Raw genomic sequence first — 19691 nt, forward strand, 5'->3', positions numbered from 1 at the left:
TAATTTCAGGTCTGAAACATTTCCAGCAGGGAAATTCAAATCTCATTCATTTCTGTATGTCATCAAAAATGACCTACACTTGCATTTAGGCCTTCAATTCGGAAAAATTGCCAGTGCATGGTCCTTATAGGGGGAGGGGCGGTCGCCCCCATCGCCCCACCCTTGAATCTGTCTTTGTAGTTGATCCTTTATTTTCTATCAGTAACATCTTAGAAAATGGCTGAAATAAGTGTCACAATATCTTTCTTCCTTTAAAATTATTCAACAATTGAATATTTTTAAAGGCAAACTTTAAAAATATTAGATTTTAAAACTTTCAAATTTTAGAAACTACATGAGAAGCAATGTAAAAAATCAACAAACCGTATAATAACATTTAAAAACAATTGTTAATATAGCAAAAAAGTGAAAATGTAACATTTCAATCTGAAACTTCAATGTGCTATCTTGTGAGAATTTTAAAAGAGTGCAGTGAGTTTAAGCATGCTTTTAGTGCACAATAATTCTACCTACAACAGCAAGTTGGATAGAAGGTAACTGTTGCTCTTTGTGCTTGTTCCAATGCTAAATTGTTGCTTGAAACTGTAGGAGATTAAATGTAATGTTAGTAATAAACAAGATGTGCATAGATTAGTCATATTGAATAAAGACAGTTTGAAAGTATCATGATATTTTCGAAAATATCCGATATTTTGATATATCTATACATATAATAAAATAAGATGTTTGTGTGTGTGTGTGTGGCGCGCATCCCGGGAAAACGGTAAAGCCTAGACAGATGAAATTTGGAATACAGGTGTTGTTTTTGCTGAAGATGTGCACCTCGGGCTTCGATTTTTGATATTTTAATTAGAAAAAAAGTTTTTAATGTTTTATGTGTTTTTTTGCACTTTTTAGTACTTTTTACCTCACAGACCCCAAACCAATCACACTACCCAAATTATTTTTGTACTATAGTGTAGGAAATTTAATTCTAAATATGATGAATGAAAAAAATTTGAAGACAGAGCAATTTTTGTATTTTGTACGAATTTTTGAAAAAACCTTTAATTTGCAGTTTTTCCTGGGTTTTATTTTTTTCTAATATCATCCTGCGAGAAGTATCAAAGCCTCATTTCTAAAATTTAATTTGGTAATAGTAAAAACATTTCGCCCTATTCAGAAGAAAAAAGTTTTTAAAAATACGCAATAGTTTTTTTTTTTACAATTTTTTTAATGCTGAACACATTATGACTTTCCACGCATCGGTCGAAAAAAGGTTCTTCATTTCCTTATGCCTGTGACGTCACTACTTGGATTTCGATTCGATATTTACGACGGAATCTTAATCGCAAACAAATGTTAATCTTTTTTTTTACATATATAGCTTACTTCTACATTTTATGAAGTGATGACCACGGGTTTTTGCAGCAGCGGTTGCTTTTTTTCTTTCCTTTTTTTTTTGTTTTATTTAGGGATTGCATTTATTTCTTTTTCCATCCCCCCCCCCCCCAAGCTGTACGTTTTGCTGTATCTATATTAGGTTACATTGCATAGTTGGCATTGCATAGCGGTTTTTTGAGTGATCTTTGTTTTTATTAGGAAATGGGAGGGAAGGTTAAAATAAGCGAGATTTGTTTTCTTTGTCAAACACTACTTTTTGCACACTACGGGGAATTTTGGAGATAACTTTTTTTTTTGCCCTACTTAAATTTAAAAAAAGCAGTTTTTTGAGTGATCTTTGTTTTTATTAGGAAATGGGAAAAAAGGTTAAAATAAATAGAGATGGAAAAGAAAATTTAGAGATAGATCGTAAAGGTAGATAGCCGCCGAAGGCGGCAATATTTGCGTACAAATGTGAATGGCACAAAAAAAGATAGAGATGGATTGATTAATACTGCTGCCAAATTTATTTAAACAGCTGCCGAAGGCGGAAAACTGGAAGTAAAAAGGTAAATGACATGTTAGGCAAACAGCCGCCGTAGGTGGTTGCCTGCATAGAATGGCGAATGGCGTAAGAAGGCGAACCAGCTGGTCGCCGCAGGCGGCTATGATGAAATAAGATGTTTGTGTGTGTGTGTGTGGCGCGCTTACCGGGAAAACGGTAAGGTCTAGAAATTATTCTATACAAATTAATAATGGTATAGATATAGATTGATTGATACCGCCACGAAATTTCTTTAAGCAGCCGCCGAAGGCGGCAACCTTGGCGTAAAAAAGGCGGACCAGCTGGTCGCCACAGGCGGCTAGGATCCAATATTTTTAATCAGCACAAACTAAAGTCTTCAAAATAGTAAATGCATCCTCAAATCACACTATATATTTTTTGATATTATTATTACAATATGTAGACTTAAAATTCAGGTTTCTTTCATTGTTTATATCTGATATTTTATTTTAAAATTTTATCATATGTAATGCAGTGAATTAAGCATTGGCTGTTTTACTCATTTTTTTTTTTCTGTTCTAACTTTTACACAGTTATATTGATTCAAAAGTAAAAAATATGCATCAGTCGGTGCACAGTCATAAGACATTTTCTTTTTTTTCCAACCAATGTTTAATATTTAATTAGTCAGTGTGACAACATGACAGGAAATAGGTTTTGTTTTATGTTCAGGCAGTCCATTGTGAAAAATCTCATTGTTTCACATTTCTTCTACAGTAAGATCATAAAATCCAAATTTTAATTATGTACGAAAATGCAGCAAAGTTTAGCATTTGTAAGCAAATATTATTCAAATGTTTTCATTTTGTTTCTGTTCAGGAACTTTTAGTACGGATGGTATCATTAATTATTTTATTTTTAATTTATACATCTAAGCGTTTAATGCTTGGAATGTTAAGTAACGATGGCTTTAATATATGGGTGGTGCACTGCTCAAACCCTGTTTAAACCTCCAAGAAAACCTGGCAGTCAATCAGCCGGGAGAGATAGCTAATAAGTTGACCCTGTTCAATGATCCACGATTGAGACAGTGTGAAACAAAGGGATGTAAGTGGATTATTTAAAGTTTGAGAAAAAGGAGTTTTAAGATCAGATCCTAGGTAGGGTTCCAATGATTTTTTTTCTTCTAAATCTTGCTGTATAGCAGCATCTTCTGGAGTTACTAGTAGTATCTCTTGCCCCATAACAGAGAAGAGGTTCTCCTAATATTTGCACTAGATATCTGAAAATTTTTAGTTTTGGCACTTACATACATCCCTTTGCTTCTCACTGCCTCAATTGAGCAATTTTGCCCGTAGCTTGGAAGTTGGTTCTATGCCATTTTGACCCTTCAATTTTAAATCAAATGCAAGTAAGTAAGCAGATCAAATGACCAAAACATAGATAAAATAAGTACACATTGCTTCTAAATATAATGATAGTACTATAAATTATTTTTACAAGTATATAATTCCAGCCTGATTAAAACATTTTTTAAAAATGTATAGCGACTAACCTCTCGTCCGATGAGGCCTTTTAGGATGGAATTTCGCATAAGCTGAAAATAATGATGGAAAAATGGGATTAGTTAGAAATTTAACTTTGAGATCACATACATTGATAAATTAAGTCGGTGGTTTGCAAACTTTATGCTTGCGCCCTTTTTTTCATAAAAAAATTTCTCTGCCCCGCCCCCTTTAATTTATAAATAATATCCCTATGTTACAATATATTTAACGGTTTTGAAAAGCAGTTGTAGTAAATGTTGTAATTATTTATACAAACTTAACTCAGTAACCGCTCAATGCTCATGTGGCATTGCAGTCATTTGCAGCCAATTAATTTTCCTATTAAATCTAAGTAATAATCTAACACCTAAAATGTTTTCCTGGATCCTTTAGATTTTCCAATTTTTTTGGGTTTATGAATATGAGTATTGGTAGTTTTACTTTATTTAACAAATCTTATAAAATTGTTTTTTAGAGCAAATTTTCTAAATTGTGTGAATACCATAGTGTGGTGGTTTTCTAATTCTTACACTCCGACACTTTTTTTTGTACATTCAAAAACAATATTTTTGGTAACAGTTGGGTGCCCCCGCCCCCCTTTGCAAACCACTGATTTAAGTATTACAGAATCATACTTGCCAAGTCTTCTAAATTTGGCAGAACACTTTGAAATTTAATGGGTATTTGTTTTTTTCCTAAATTGTTTACTTATTAGCTAGAGAAATTTTCATTAACTTGAATTTTATTGTAATAGAAAAGCCCTTGATAGTTTCAGTGGATAACTCTGATGGAAATAATTTTTGTGATACTTCTGAAACTATAGTTTTATCTCCCTATCATCCTTTCAGAGTGAACAAATAATTTGCAACATTTATTTTATTTTATATATGCAAAGCATTTTTTAAAGAACTTTGTTATTTCTATCTATTGTTGATCATTCCTTGTTTTGAAATGAGCTAAGTCATGACAATCAGGGCAAATCATGCTAAGTAATAAATTACAGTCATAAAAAAAAGTATGTAAATAAGAAAATATTTATTTTACATATAGTGGCCTCATTCAAATGCTACCAATCTTCTAAAATAGCAACTGGCATGTGACCTTGCTCAAATAGCCTATAATAACTGCTTGAATATCATTGTTATGAGAACAAACATAGCACTGCTGAGGTATTTTGATGCCCTGAAAAGTTTACAGATGATTTTTTTTTCTTGTATAACTGATAATTTTAATTGAATACTCGAAAATCCCTGGCAGATACTGAACACTAATTAATCCTTTAGTGTATGGTCAAAACTCTATGTAGGGGAATATTAATCAACTAAAAGCTAAATCAAATTGTTACAGATTTGGAACTTAGTTCATTTTTCATTTTTTTAGAGATTTTTTTTTTTTTTTTGTTAAGTTGCTCAGCAAACTGGAATGAAATAAGTCATCCCAATTTTAGTCAAAAAAAAAAAAAAAAAAAAAACAGAATGCTCAGTGGTAGTGCTTTGCACATCTCCACCACAGACAATTCCCGGGTTGGGCACGGTCAACTCCTCCCCTCATCCCTTCAGTGGGTCGATAAAATAAGCACCAAGCATGCTTGGCCACTAAACCCTGGGGGTTCCCTGCTTCGGTGACCACCTAACTGGAACATTTGCTTTTGTACCTCAGAGCCCTCAGTCTCATAAACTGAGATGGGCAGAATAGGCCTTCGTCCCCATGGTTGTGCTTTTAAGTTTAGTCTAGTTCATTTTAGTAAAATATTTCTACATTTGAACAAATTCTTATCTCCTAATGGCAGCAAGTATTCAAAATAGAGGTCAATAAATGTAATTACTTTCATATGGACCAACATCTACAGGCATTTCTCTGACAGGCATTCCATCAGAAATATTTTGGCATTCTGGTGATTGCAGGTACGAAATGTTGCTGTTTGAACCATTTTCCTGTAAATGACTGTTAGGAAAATATCTGCTTCTGTAAGCTTGAACAAAGCTTTTTTTCCGGCATGCTTTGACGTCCAAAGCCACTTCGCTTAAAGCAATTATTTTTTTCTTGCAAAGCTCTGAAATCAGAAAATACCATTTTAAAGTTTTCAATCCAAACTCATGCACATGTTAATACATTACTTAAACCCCTTTGGGTAATGACTTTTTCAAAGTATAATTTTCTCTTTTTTTTTTTTTGATTTTACAGAAAAAAATATTTTTTCGTATCAGTACATTCGTTAAAATAAGTATTTTTATTTTAAATCACACCACACTATTATATAATTCGTTAGACAAATTTATTTATTTACTCAACATTGAAATAGTTTTTCTGGCTCTCAAAAATCCTTCAACCAGAAATGCATTCGCTTGCAGTAGGATAATTTAAATCTACTCCCTTCTTCAACACATGCTTTTGCATGGGAAGAAAAAAAAAAGGAAATATTTAAATAATGTAATGTTTTGTTTTTAAATTTGAAACAAACAACAAACTTGCTTTTTTTCTGAAAATTAATAAATGTTTATTTGTAAATTTAGATAATTACTTTGAAAATGTAACTATAAATTTTATTATTTATATTAATGCTTGTTTAGATTCAATGTTGATTTTAAGGACGGCAGGGCATCCACAATGGGGTTGTTTCCAAAATTTTAAAAGTACTTTTTTTTCTGAAAGAGCATGCTTAAAAACATAAGATCTAAACATTTTTTAAATAATTTGACCAAGTTTAATATTTTTAAAAAATTACTTTCATCGGTTCACTTTTATTGTTTACTATTCTGCCAATGACATCACAAATGGTGAAATGTCATTCACTGTTGCCATTCACAGAGCATAATATTTAATTTGCTTCTTTACTCACATGTGTTGATAACTATATGGTTCATAACAAGCCAAGAACACAATATTCAATTCACTTTTTGATTATCATAACGTGGAAACGTGGTAAACAGATGCGCCAAAGATACCAAAGTACATCATTTGTGACCTCATAAAAACCACTACTTATTTTCAAATTCAGGCATTTAAAAAAGTTGATTAAAAATTAATCGTTGAGAAAATGAAAGTTTTTTTTTCCCCCTTGCCCCATGTTTTTTTTTTTTTTTTTTGTTTACTAAAAGTAGTACTTTTGACTGAAGGAAACCACACCATTATTTAAAAAGGTCTATTTTTCTTTGAAAAAATTAAGGATTTTTAAAAACCTTATTTCTTTTGCAATGGCCTCAAAAAACAGTTACACTGTTTAATTTTTGTTTATCTCAGAGGTGGAGCTTAACCAAAATAAGAATATTTAAGCACCTTCATTGATGGAGTGTTCTTTTTTACCATAACTTTGGTGCTTATATTTTTTTAACTTTGCATATATGTTCTATAAAAGAAAAGTTAAGTGGCCATCATACTCATGTCCATACTGTGACACATAGAGTATATTTACATCAACCAAAAAGCTGGCTCACTGCAGGTATTTATCAACTACGATTTAAAAAAAAAAATCTTCATGTAGGGAAAAAAAATGGATCATTGCAGGTAGAATTTTTGACTTATTCCTTACCAGAGATAAAAAGCAAGATAGCTTAGATTTAAGAAGATGCTTAACTTCAGGTTGAAATGTAAATGCATGATATGGAAAACCTCTACTGCCAGCTTTAAGCCAGTTCATTACATTTCCATCGTAAACATGTTAAAAGTAAAGGAACATAACCTTAAAATGCCTTAGTTGCCCCATAAAAATGGTTTTTTTCAACAATTATATTAAAAGTGGAAACCCTGATTTGCCATATAGTATGGTAGAAAGTGCGGTTTCTTCAAATGCAGGGGATTGGAATTGGGTCATTGGATGAAAAACAGTGGCAACCTAAACATAAGACCACATGGGAATTGCATACTGCAGCATTACAAAGTTGCTTATTTATTCCCAATTATAAAAACAAGGAATTTTGGAATTGATCGTGCATTACTTAAAAAAAAGAGACTTACTTTTTATGTCTGTACTCTTTTGTAAGTGATGCCCCATTTTCATTGATTTGCTCCAATGAGGTGTTGGGTTCAGACTGTTGAGAAAAATCTAACCTGACTGGACTTGAAACCGATTTTTTGTGGTTCACAAAACTGTTCAATTCTTCCAGAACATCATCTTGCATTTGCAAGTCATTGTTTTGAGTCCTCATTGCACCTTCAAGTTGTACAGATATTTTATGATAATTAGATGAATTCGAATTATTTACACTCTGCTGATAGTTCTCAGAGAGATTCTCACTTATGAGCCTCTCCAGTATGGGATTGTGATCAGAAGTCAACGTCACGGAAGACATCTCCGTGAAATCATCTTCCTTCTCTTCATCTATATCACTTTCTGTCCTTTTGAAAGAAGGAGATCTGAATATGACAGTATTTGCGGAGTTATCGCTGGTGGAAGTGTCTGGTGTTTGGCCACAGAATTTATTGTTAGTTGGCGAAAGATTTTCATTTGACACATAAAAAGAATCGCCACTTTCACTCAGCAAAGAGTCACTTCTGTCATGACTGGAGCCGTCTCCTGCATCGGACACTGTGTCCCTTAAAATTGATGGGACGCGTCTTGCGACAGTTAGAATTATTGCATTCTGGACGACATTCGGTCCTTCCCCTTGGATCATGGCCCTCCGTAATGTTTCCATGGCTTGCCCATTAGTCATTCCTAATAAAGGAATTCCATTGACATTCAGAAGCTGATCGTTGTTCTGAAGTCTTCCATCCTGAAAATGAATGATCAGTTTTAGTTTTTTTCCCAATTGAAATTTAAAATTAGCTGTCAGACCTTGCAGAATTTTAGAGATATCAAATTTATGGAGCATTATATTTGGCAACCACACCTGCTGACCAAGCTAGATTTGCATATGCACAGGCCCCACAAGGGAAGATCTGAGGGAATGCCCCACTTAAACCCCCCTTTTTTAAGCTAACACACTTGAATTTAAAATACTGATTTTTTTCTATAAAACTTAATACAAATATCTTACCAGGAGCCTCAAAAACGTACATCTCAAATACAGTCAAACCTCCCTTAACGGACGCTCCCAGATAGCGGACACTCCCCCTTAGAGGACAGTTTTCTGAATCCCCAGACCCTCGAGATAGGTGTATAATGTATTTCACTCCTCGTTAGCAAACAGTATATCAGTAGAGTTTTGTTTTATTTTTCTGTGTCTGGTAAGCTTTTGCTCAGAACTGCTTCAGGTTGCTTGGCGAGACTGGAGATAAAAAACGGACTTGGCGGATTAATGTACATTTTAATTGATTTTTAAAATGTTATTTGAACGTTTTGTTTTTTTTATTTGGCGGATTGTTTTAAACTTTAATAAAGTATTTAATGTTTTTTTTCACCGTAATTTATTTGGCGGTTTTTTGCCATTTTAATGCAACTTTTAAAAACAGCTGGGTTGCCAAGATTTTTGAATTTTTTCATCGCGACCTCATTATCCTAACCCTGCCCACTAAATAAATAACAAATGTCATTAGATTGTAAATGTCAACGTTTAATTTTCAATTTTTACCATTAAATACAATTTAAAGCTGCATTGAAAAGCAAATTAGTACTCCAATACAACTCATATCACCACCTCCTACATAGATATATGCTGGTATTTGCCAAAGGACCACTTTACCATTCATTCAGGAGAAACTTGCCAAGTTTATGATACTGCATAAAATATTTGTATGTTCAAATTCATAAGGTATACAACTTTTAAAAAGAGCAAATGTTCAGCACGTGTTTGGATTCTTGGCGAAAATAAAACTTTTTTTAAATTTTTGACGCTAGCTGGGGGTAGTGTGTGTGGGGGGGGGGGAGAGGGTATTTAATGGCTTTCTATATTTTATAACCAGAATATTTTATATTAAATCGAAAGTTTCAAGCTTGTTCTTTTGGAACCCCTTTAAAGTTTCAAAAAATCTTTACCATGTTAAAAAGTTTTTCTGGGCAGGTAGGTTCGATAGTTGAGACTTTAGTTGGGGAAATTTCGGAAAAATGATCGGTTTTTTCATGCATGAGTAGTCTTTGGCGACAAATGGAAAAATTGTCAAGAGTATTAGTCGTGCAAGTTCCACGAAGTTCAGGCTTAGCTGAGTAATACGTAAGGGCCAAGAAGTAAAAAAAAAAGTGTTGATGTTGATGGTATGTTTATAATTTTTAAAAAAAAGTTTAATATAAATTGAAGACCTTCCCTTCTTTAAAACGTTGAAAATGCAGGCCTGTGCTGGTTTTTTAAGAAATTCCAGTCAGTAATTTTTTCCCTGAAGCAAGACTAACCTATGCATTTTTTTTTTCTTTTGGTTTTTTTTTGTTTCTAAAATGGTTGCGATTCAATACAAAATTATATTACATCTAATGCACACAGGGTAATGAATTAGAGATAAAAACAGTTTGAACCAGACTCATAGATTTAATTCTAAAGAAAAATATTCATGCATTTGTTTCAAGCAAAATGCATCATTTTGGTGACCAAATGACTACTTGTCAGTAGCAGATTTAAGGGGGGGGGGCACGTGCCCCCCCCAAAAGGATTAATTAATTTCACTATTTTATTTATTACTTTTTAACTGACCTTTCCTTTGCACTTTTTTTATGTAGCTAATTAAAAAGAACACAAAACACACACACACAGCATATTTTGAATAAAAGCATTTTTGTTTGCTAAAGAAGTATTACTGGAGTCAGAGGCCCAGAGTGTCATCATACATTTAACTCATTGGCTTCAAATTCAAGAAACGGCATTATCGCGATTCGTCCATTAATTCTTCTTTGATGGAATCAATAAATTAACATTTTTTTTAAATGTGTAGATCTATATTAGACGCATCTAAAAGAGTCATTTTGACCTAGGAACCTATTTGCGAAATAATAGATTTCTTTTTCAGCTAATAAAAGATGCAAAAGGAAAGAAATCATGTAGTAGTTTCTTAGAAAAACCATGATTTTTAATAGAAATGGCATGTAGTATCAATATGTTACCTTAACTGTATCATGGCTTTAAGAACAAATCAGCAATTGTTTTGAAATTCACACAGAAATAGTTTCTGAATTCTTCAGTGAAACATATATGTTATGAAGTTATGATTAAATTAATTTTAAAAAGCTCAAGAGAGGTATGGGTTTATTTAATAATCGTGCCCTCATGTTATAATCATTATGATAATGTTCCTAGGTAAAGCCGCTCATTGTCTAGCATTTTGGTGACATTATATTGGGTTTAGTATTTAAATGGCTTGAAACATTAAAGATGTATTTCGTCCACATCCAAAGTGTATTAGTGCATAATATTCATGTACTTAGAAGTAGATTCATTGACCTTAAGGAATCCTAAAAAAATAAATAATAATAAAAAAACACACACAATTTAAAAATAAAGTCGTCAAAACTTTGTTATGAAACATCGAAGGTGGGGGGGTTATTCAATTTCCTGTGTCCCCTCCAAAAGATTTTTCTGTATCCGCCCCTGCTACCTGTCTTGGCACAAACACAATATAACTCTCCAAAACTAAAGATAAGCCTCATTTTATACTCGCAATTTGTAAATACTTCTCGTTGTCTTGGTGTCACTTCGCAAGAAAGTCTAAAAATCAAGATGAGCCTCATTTCAGGTTATAAATCAACTTAAAATGTCAAATTAGGAATGTTCCAACTAACCGCTCAAACTTCGGGCAAAGTTCACTTTGAGCAGCTTTTTAAGAGCTTCAACATGCTGCAAAAATAGAACAAATATGACTTTTTTGTAATCAGATATTCGCAAATTTATAATTTTCTTTAAAATTGGAATAAAAACCACGGAATACTTTTTTTCTAAATGAAAGGTACCCTATGTTCACCATGGCACAATTGACAACGTGTATACGAAATTTCATTATGATCGGTTGGGTAGTTAGGCGTGAAAAGGTAACAAACAAACAAAGTCACTTTCGCATATATAATATTAGTAAGAAAGCTGCCAACATTAAAAAAAAAGAAGACATCATTACAAAAACTGCAACAATATAAAAACCACACAATCAGCCCTGTTATGATGGATCAGAACCTGGGGACCACCCCTTTTTTGTGCCACTGCTCTGCATGTGAGCAACATTTCCTTGCATTTGTATTTCACTTCAAAAGAGATAGATCATACGTACTTTGTGAGCAGCACCACCGTGGAAAATGTTTTTAATAAATATTCCCATATCTACAGCACCATTTGAAGTGTTCGAAGTCTTCCCTTTGACACTGACCCCCAAACCAGCAGAACCAGTGTCATTGAGAGCAACTTGAAGAGTGAAAATGTCTCGCTTTTTGGACAAAGCATCCATTTCCTCTTCACATTTGTCAGGAGGCTAAATAAATCAAGTGCAAAATTATATTAATATCTTAAGAAACAAAGATAACAAAAAATGTAAAAATACAGGTAAAGTACAAAATTGAAGCTATTTGAGCTATACTGCTGTGAGTTTTCAATACTTAATATCTGTAGTTGAATGTTGGGCTTTAATGTTTTTTAACTATGTACCTTCATCATGTTTTATCTTAATTTGAGTCACTGAATATGCCACCAAATGCAGTAATCATGGAGCAATTTTTTTTAACTACTAGATTTTTGATCTGAAATGCATTTTTCTATATTTTACAATGTGTGTTTGCATGTGTGGGTGTTCAGAAAAGTTAAATGAACATTCAAAAGATCTGCTTTAAATTATGCATAGTATTGTATTTTTTGACAACTAAAAGCAGAATAAGTTAAAGAAAACAATCTTTGCTTACAAAATAAAACTCAGACCAAAAATGATTAACAATCAAGTTTCCTGAAACATTTGATCTTTCAAATGAAATAAATTAAAAAGAAGCTATTGATTTTACAGCACTTAATCACTTCAATAGCTCCCATATAGGGGGGTAAGGGGGACTCAAGCCCCTCCTTAGAAATGATAACTTCCTTACTCTTAGTGCTTTTCTCTCTGCAAAAATGTATAAAAATTTCTTTTCCAGCCATTAATGAATAAATTATTAAAAATGTCAAATTTTAATATCTCTAATCTGTACTGAAATCGGTTTCCATGGGTAAAATATTCTGCTAAATCATGGGGGAAATTTTTCAGCCTCCCCTTAAAATTTTGCATATGGGCACCCTTGAATCACTTGCTAATAAATCAATAGTTTTTTTTTTATCTTTTGAAGCAAACAAAAGGATGTTTTCCCTTTTTTGGAAAGCAAGCATTGCACAAAATATGGCAGTTTAAATTTCACTTTTTTAAATTAAAACTAAAAACAAAATGTATTAATAAAAAAGCTTTGCTTCTAACGAGTAAAAGTAGTGAAAGTAAAACATTCAGTGTCAGAGAAGATTTAATGACAAGTGCTTATAATATCCTTCAAACTAACACTGAATAGTTGAAAATAAACAAATATTTTTAAAAACAATAATGAGATTTATTTCTACACTTAAAAAATTAAATTTTAAAAATATTTTTGTAAATTAACACAGCGTACCTAGCATTGTTGACACCCGGGGAGGTAATTTGTGGTGCCCACTTCATCCCCCAACAAATGCAAAAAAAAAAGAGTTTAATGTTCTATGTAAACATGAAATTCATACAATTTTTAGAAACTACATTTGCATTACTAAGAAATTTTAAGTGGGCTAATGTACAAAAGGCATATAAAGACTATGAACACTTTTTATGTAACTTGCCGTAGACGCAAATGTGCAGGCCTTCAAGAGGACAAAAAAGTAAGTGGGTGTAGGAAATGGATGCCCCCTTAACTATTTTAACCATATCTCAAACACAGGGAAATATTTTCAGTTTTTTAGTATCATCATTCAGTTTTTTGGTAAAGAGGAAGTTACTATCAGATCTAAGAAATGACAATGTGAACTAAACCTGGAATATAGTGATCATTCCATGATGTGAGGGTGGGAAGCAAGGGGCTTTCCCCCAAAGAAATTTTCAAATTTGTAGTCTTAAAATGCATTTTAGCTTCATATTTTTCCAAATCTTGCAATTCTTTTTCAATTCTACTTACGGTGTCACTCCCCCCCCCCCCCCCACCCCGACAGGTGACGGGCGAGAGGGACCCCCCCCCCCCCCCCTCTTAGCAACACCACTGATTTAAATGACTGGAGAAGGATAAAATAAACAAAAATCAATGATAATGAATGGATGGAAAATGCTTTTATGTAGGAAAATATAGCTTTTAAGAAGATAATTAAAACTTGAATTTCTTTACAAAATGCAAAACCATAAATAAATGAAGATTGTTTTTTCTACTTGCTTATAACTTTGTTCAGATAATAGATAAAATTTAATAACACAATTGAAAAGTGGAATTTCTTACCAGTTCACGGGGAAGACTTGGGCTAGGTGACAGGTCAGTTTCTTGTCTTGAAATGACAAGTTCAACAACATCACCAAATGGAACTTTCCTTAAGAGATTCAATACTTCACTTTGGGTCATGTTTGAAACATCTACCTTATTCACCTGTTAAACATAAAAAGTAAAGACTTTTATTAATAAGCTGAGCAATAAATATCTAAAATATTATATTTTAAAAACATTTTATTCCCTGTGATTTACTCAACACATTAAAACTTTTTTTTAAGTTTTATTTCCAAAAACGTATGACATTAAAAAAAAAATGCTGTCCTTCTACATAGTTGGTGTAAGGAATCCTAGGTACCTCAATAAATACAAGCAATTCCTATTAAGATAATGCATGAAAGACAACAAATTGTTTCGCAATAAATGAAGTTTATGAACATAAAATTAGTTTGTATAAAACTTGCTCACACTATCAATGTTCCCTAAAAAAGTTTTAATAAAATTTTTAATGTACAATGCAGACAAATTAATAATTATAAATTATGTGACTCCAACTTCCATTACCTCTAACAGCTTATCACCCGTTTTCAATCGACCATCATCCACAGCTGCTCCAGCTGGAAGAATGCTCTTAATAAAGAAAGGTGGACCATTTTCAGGATCTTTGGAAGTAATACTGAACCCTAAACCTTCAGGACCTGTAAATAAAGATATGACTTTGTGTATACGGTGTAAGAAATTTTAGGGCAAAGAATTTGAAAAAAATTAGCCATCAGCTCATAAATACAAAACATTTACAGTGGTAGTAAACCAAATTGCATCACCCCCGAAATCCAAATATTTTTAGCATTTATAAGTAATTATGAAATATTTAACGGTTCTTGCATCATATAACATGAATTGGGATCTGGCATCGGTATGTGACGCAAGCTATTGTGTAAGATTGCATCATCTTTCTAATTGCATAAAAAAAACCAGTTCAACGTTCCACGCATTCATTTATGATCTGGACTTATGATTTTGCAGTATGTCAAAATAGGTTCAACTGATGCCACAAAGGATGGGTGTTGCCACTGCATTGGACAAAGAAGGATGTCGTCACGTTCCATAGCAAAAAGAATAAACTGTTCGCAATCGACTGTTGTTCGACTACTGAATAAGCTAAAGAGCACCGGAAGAACATTAAGAAAGAGTGGCAGTGGTCGTCCACGAATATCCAATGCAGCACATGACAGGTATGTGATACGACTCAAGTCTTTAGAATAGACAATCATCCTTCACAGACCTTAGAACAGCATGGGAAAACGAATCAGGTGTTCACGCATCGACGTCTACTGTACGAAAACCACTGCGTGGTGTGGGTTTGGTGGCACGTTGACCAAGAAGCCATTGTTGACCAAAAAAATGAGGAAACAGCGTCTATAAACTGGGCAAAAGCTTGCCAAGGAAGGACTGTCGAAAAATGGAAATCAGTTGTGGTTTTGGACGAGTCCGAATTCAATCTGCATGGGTCTGATGGACAACACACAGATGCCGCAAAGGAGAGGAATATCATCCCAACTGCATTCAACACACAATCAAGCATCATGTATCCCAGATGATTTGGGGATGTATTTCTGGTCAAGGAGTTGGTGGGCTTCACTTTGTGCAAGGAACAGTAAACACTCAGGTGTATATTGGAATTTTGGTGAAGAAATTGCTTCCTATTATTCGGGATCACTTTACTTCAGTTCCAAACGTCATTTTCCAGGATGATTCTGCTCTTTGCCATAGGGCAAAACTAATAAATAACGATTTAAAACCTTTATCCTGCCATTAGACTTAAATTGACATGGGGTTAAGTAATTTTTTTTCTCTAAACTCACACGCAGGTTCAGAAATGGAAAAATGGGGTCAGCAGTTTGCCTTGGACCGGAAAAAGGCCCTGATCTTAATCCGATCGAAAATTGTTCAAATAGAATGGATGTAGAAGTGATGAAGCATAAGCCAACATCACTTGAAAAAGCTCCGGGAATCAATAATTCGTGTCTGGCACCATGAACTCAGTAATAGAATCCCGAAATGAATGAAACAGACTCATTCAATCACTCATCCGTCCTAGATGTTAAGCTGTCATTAAAGCTAGAGGCGGACCAATGAAATATTAGGTTATATTTTATGATGTTCAAACATTTCCATGTTACTTTTGTTTGAACGAACTAACAGAAAGAGTGTTAAAATTGAAACCTCTACTAACTTTTTTGTCGTCCACTTTGCAAGGTGGATGCACTTCACATTGTACTTGTTACAGTTTTGGCCATGTATTTTCATAAGTAAAGTAAGCAATTAATGGATTCCTGCTGTTAAATGTTTATTTCATAGGCTTTGTAGAATTTCATACATTCATCGTTAATCGGTTGACCAAAACTTCTCACATATCCCATTGTTATGAAAATATGAGGGTGATGCAATTTTTTTTACCGGCACTGTACTTTTCTAGAGAAAAAATCCCTTTTTACAAAACAAGGCTAAATAGGTAAGATAAGTCACCTGTTGTTGCAATATCTTCCCGATAAAATATTGGAAGGTTACGTTTAAGGTTATTAGGAAACACACAATTCAGGTTGATCAATATTTTGTGTGGAGTTGTTTTTCTGTAAACAGCTAAAGCAGCATGCAGTAAGTATTGTTCTTCAATGGATTTTGAACTATCACAAGAGCTAATTAATGCTAATTGTTTGCTGAAAGCAATGACATTGTATGTGATGATTTAAATGATGAAAATGTCGAGTTTTTAGAAAGCGATATTGTTAATTTACTGTGGGGATTATGAAAAAACTCTTGTTGTTATTAATGATGGAAAAGGAAAAAGCATTGCTAATATAAAAATAGAGAAGTGGGGTAGGTAACGGAAACTTAAAAAGAGGTGGAAAAAATCATCAAATAGGAAAAGGAAAGCTAAAGTAGAAAAAAGGTTATAAGAAAGAGAAAAACAAACAAAAAGTTGCAAGATTGAAAAATTAAACTGTCATATAGAAATAAATGAAACATGCACATCAAAATTTTAATTTTCGCCCTCATTCAGATAGAGATAGAGCTGTCTTAACTGGGTGTTTGCCAATTCTATGACAAACATGGTCAGACAGTATAATTAAATCTTTCAATCAAAACTTTTATTAATCTTAATAACAATGGTGGGGCGGGAGAGAATAAAGTAAAATATACCTTTTGAAAGATGAACTAAAATTCTTCTGCCAACCTTTCTGATGCTTGAATGGTTGGGTGTACCTTTGTGAAGTAAATTTGTGGGGAGTTTTTTAGTGGGTGTTGAATACAACAATGGGAAAGATGAATTGTCATTTGAAAGACTAGCATCGTTTTCTTTGGTGATCTGAGCCTCTTTCAGTTTATCTGAATCAAGCTTTGGTGCACTTTTGCTTGGACATGAAACCTTCTTGATGCAATGGATGCTCAAAATGGGTTCTTTAAGAGCATCTTTCAGTATCTCTTGTGCATTTCGGTAAGAGTCTTTGCTCAACTTCAGCCCATTTATTTCTGTGATGCGATCCCCAATGCTGAAACGGCCATCCCGGTCGATCCTTCCACCAGGTTCGATGCCTTGTATGATAACACCTTCATTCCTATTTCAAAAGAAGATTTATATGGAAAAAATAAAATCAATAAAATGAGACATTTACAAGGAGTGAATTTTTGAAATGTATACTATTGTTTTATTAAATTTCTCACCAGGCTGTTGCTTAATGGAATCTTTTAAATATTTTAATGTATGGGGTATGTTGAGTGTAGCGTTATCCATTAGCAGCAGATGAATGATCAGTTCTTGCAAGTATATTATGACACTTTTTTTAACACGTACACAAACACGCGGCCGTAGCCATTCGAACTTTTCTAAGAACTAACTATGTAGAGTGACCAAGTTACAGTTACACATACAAAAACAGATACAAAAGTGACGACCAGCAACAGGCTCTCGGCCCAGCTCGGCGGGTCCTTGTCAATTTACTATCCCCAGTGAATAGCCCGGTCAATTTAGACATAAAAATAGTGATCAAATAACAAAAATTCTGGGAAAGCTAAATTTTTGTAGAGACCTTGGGTTTAGCATTACAAATAAGGTGCCAAAAGTCCCCGTCGATCCCATGTGCGCTAAAAAAGTTATTCGGGGTCAAAGGTCAAAATTTTAGGTTTTTTGGATTTTTCTCAAAAACGGTAAGTTTTATCGAAAAGTACCTCAGACCAAAATTGTAGATCTCAAAATTCTCTATAAAAATGGTCCTCATGATTTTTCTCCAAGACCAAACCATTTCCCTGATATTGCGTACTCTCAAAAGACAGCCAGTCATTTACAGAGTCCCCTCTACTCGCATGGCCTTGAATAACATCTAGTCCGTGTGGCGTCGTTCACATACACAGGGGTGCCCAACCCACTAAGGGCATGGGCACACCCCTCAATATCACGGAGCCCCCCCCCTTCAAAAGCAACAGCCCCCCTCCAAAAACTGAGAAAAATACCTCTCAAAACAGCCCCCCTTGAAATGTTTTTTGAGCTCTCAAACTGTAACCGCATTTCATACAATAAAACAGTTTGGCTGGCGAGTCTCATTATTATCTTCACTCCTGACAATGTTTGGCCTTAGTGATACATTGTGGGTAAGATTTCTGGATTCTAATCTGACTTTAAGTAATCCATCTCTCTTGGTTAGACAACAAACCGTGGTTGACGCTTCTTCATCTAATTTTGCGCATCATCTCACTGCTTTAGTATAACGTGAGGTATTGGAAATCATAAATATAATTCATTAGTTATGCCTTCAAGCACCATTTCTTTTAAAGTTTTATCTGATATTCTTTTTTAAAGAAGATGATCCGAGTTTTCCCACTTCTGCTTATCAAAGAACTCAAGTTGAAATATTGTAAATTTTCTCTATACAATCGAATTCTTCAAACTTGCCATCGTACTATGTTTGGATCATCAGCTCTTGTTCCGCAAACTGGTTACTTTGAGAATCTAAAAAATATAACACTAGGCATTGCGGATGACCATCATCATAGAACTTGTTTTGAGATGGATTACGACGACCAGTTCGAAGATAGACAATGAACATTTATAATTCCAGATTTTAATTTTGAAGCTGAGAGACTACTATGAGCTCATCGATAAGCAGAACTGGTAAAACTCGCCAGCTCCCTCTTTCAAAAAGGGGATTCCCGATAAAACTTTGAAAGGCTTGCTTGATGATGTACCTACTGAGTAGTATAATTTTCAAAACCTCACATGTCATACTAAAGCAGTGAGACGATAGGTAAAATAAGAAAAAGAAATGTCAGGTACAGTTTGTTGTCTAACCAAAAGGGATGGATTTATTCGAGTCAGATTAGAATCTAGAAATATTAAGCCACAATACCATCAAGTCACAATTTCAATCAAGAATGAAAATATGAGAAGTAAAATAGTTCAACTCGCACGCCAAACTTATGTTTTATTGTAATCAATGTGGTTACAGTTTGAGGGCTCAAAACCCATTAAAGTTTCTTTAGCAACGTCTTTTGTTTCAAAGGGTGACTTATGTGGGCTGTTGCAAGCCACATTTTTTTTTTCAAATTTTTATACTTAACCTTTGTTCTCTATCATAGGTAAATTTGACATTTTGAGCCAAAGTTATGGGCTAAGTGGATAATTACCTTTTTTTTTTACTAGATAAGAAATGCTTTTATTACTTATTTTTTCCGTATCTATGTAAGAATTAATTAATATGAAAACTTTTACAAATCATAACTTCTAATATTTTTTCTCTAAGTATAGAGCAACATGATGTTATTCAATTCTGACACTATATTGGTCAAATTCAAGATTCAACACATGTGTGGAACTTTAAAATACAGTTTATTATTAAAATGATCTTATGCAATGTGTAATCTACACAAAAAGTCTGCTCTTAAGAGCGATAACATCAAATTTATCAAATTTTGATATTTG

General features: G+C 33.6%; 1 protein-coding gene across 1 annotated transcript in view; it reads right to left on the bottom strand.

Moving 5' to 3' along the window:
- Positions 1–19691, bottom strand: part of LOC129230337 (partitioning defective 3 homolog B-like) — a 159559-nt gene that overhangs the window by 23609 nt on the left and 116259 nt on the right. The window contains exons 8-14 of the mRNA XM_054864769.1: positions 16919–17334; positions 14279–14412; positions 13730–13873; positions 11536–11733; positions 7369–8126; positions 5240–5358; positions 514–582 (exon numbers count right to left, since the gene is read on the bottom strand). Of these exons, the coding sequence (XP_054720744.1) occupies positions 514–582; positions 5240–5358; positions 7369–8126; positions 11536–11733; positions 13730–13873; positions 14279–14412; positions 16919–17334 (1838 nt within the window). The remainder of the gene's footprint in view (positions 1–513; positions 583–5239; positions 5359–7368; positions 8127–11535; positions 11734–13729; positions 13874–14278; positions 14413–16918; positions 17335–19691) is intronic.

The sequence above is a fragment of the Uloborus diversus genome, chromosome 1, assembly GCF_026930045.1.
Source record: "Uloborus diversus isolate 005 chromosome 1, Udiv.v.3.1, whole genome shotgun sequence".
Classification (NCBI taxonomy): domain Eukaryota; kingdom Metazoa; phylum Arthropoda; class Arachnida; order Araneae; family Uloboridae; genus Uloborus; species Uloborus diversus.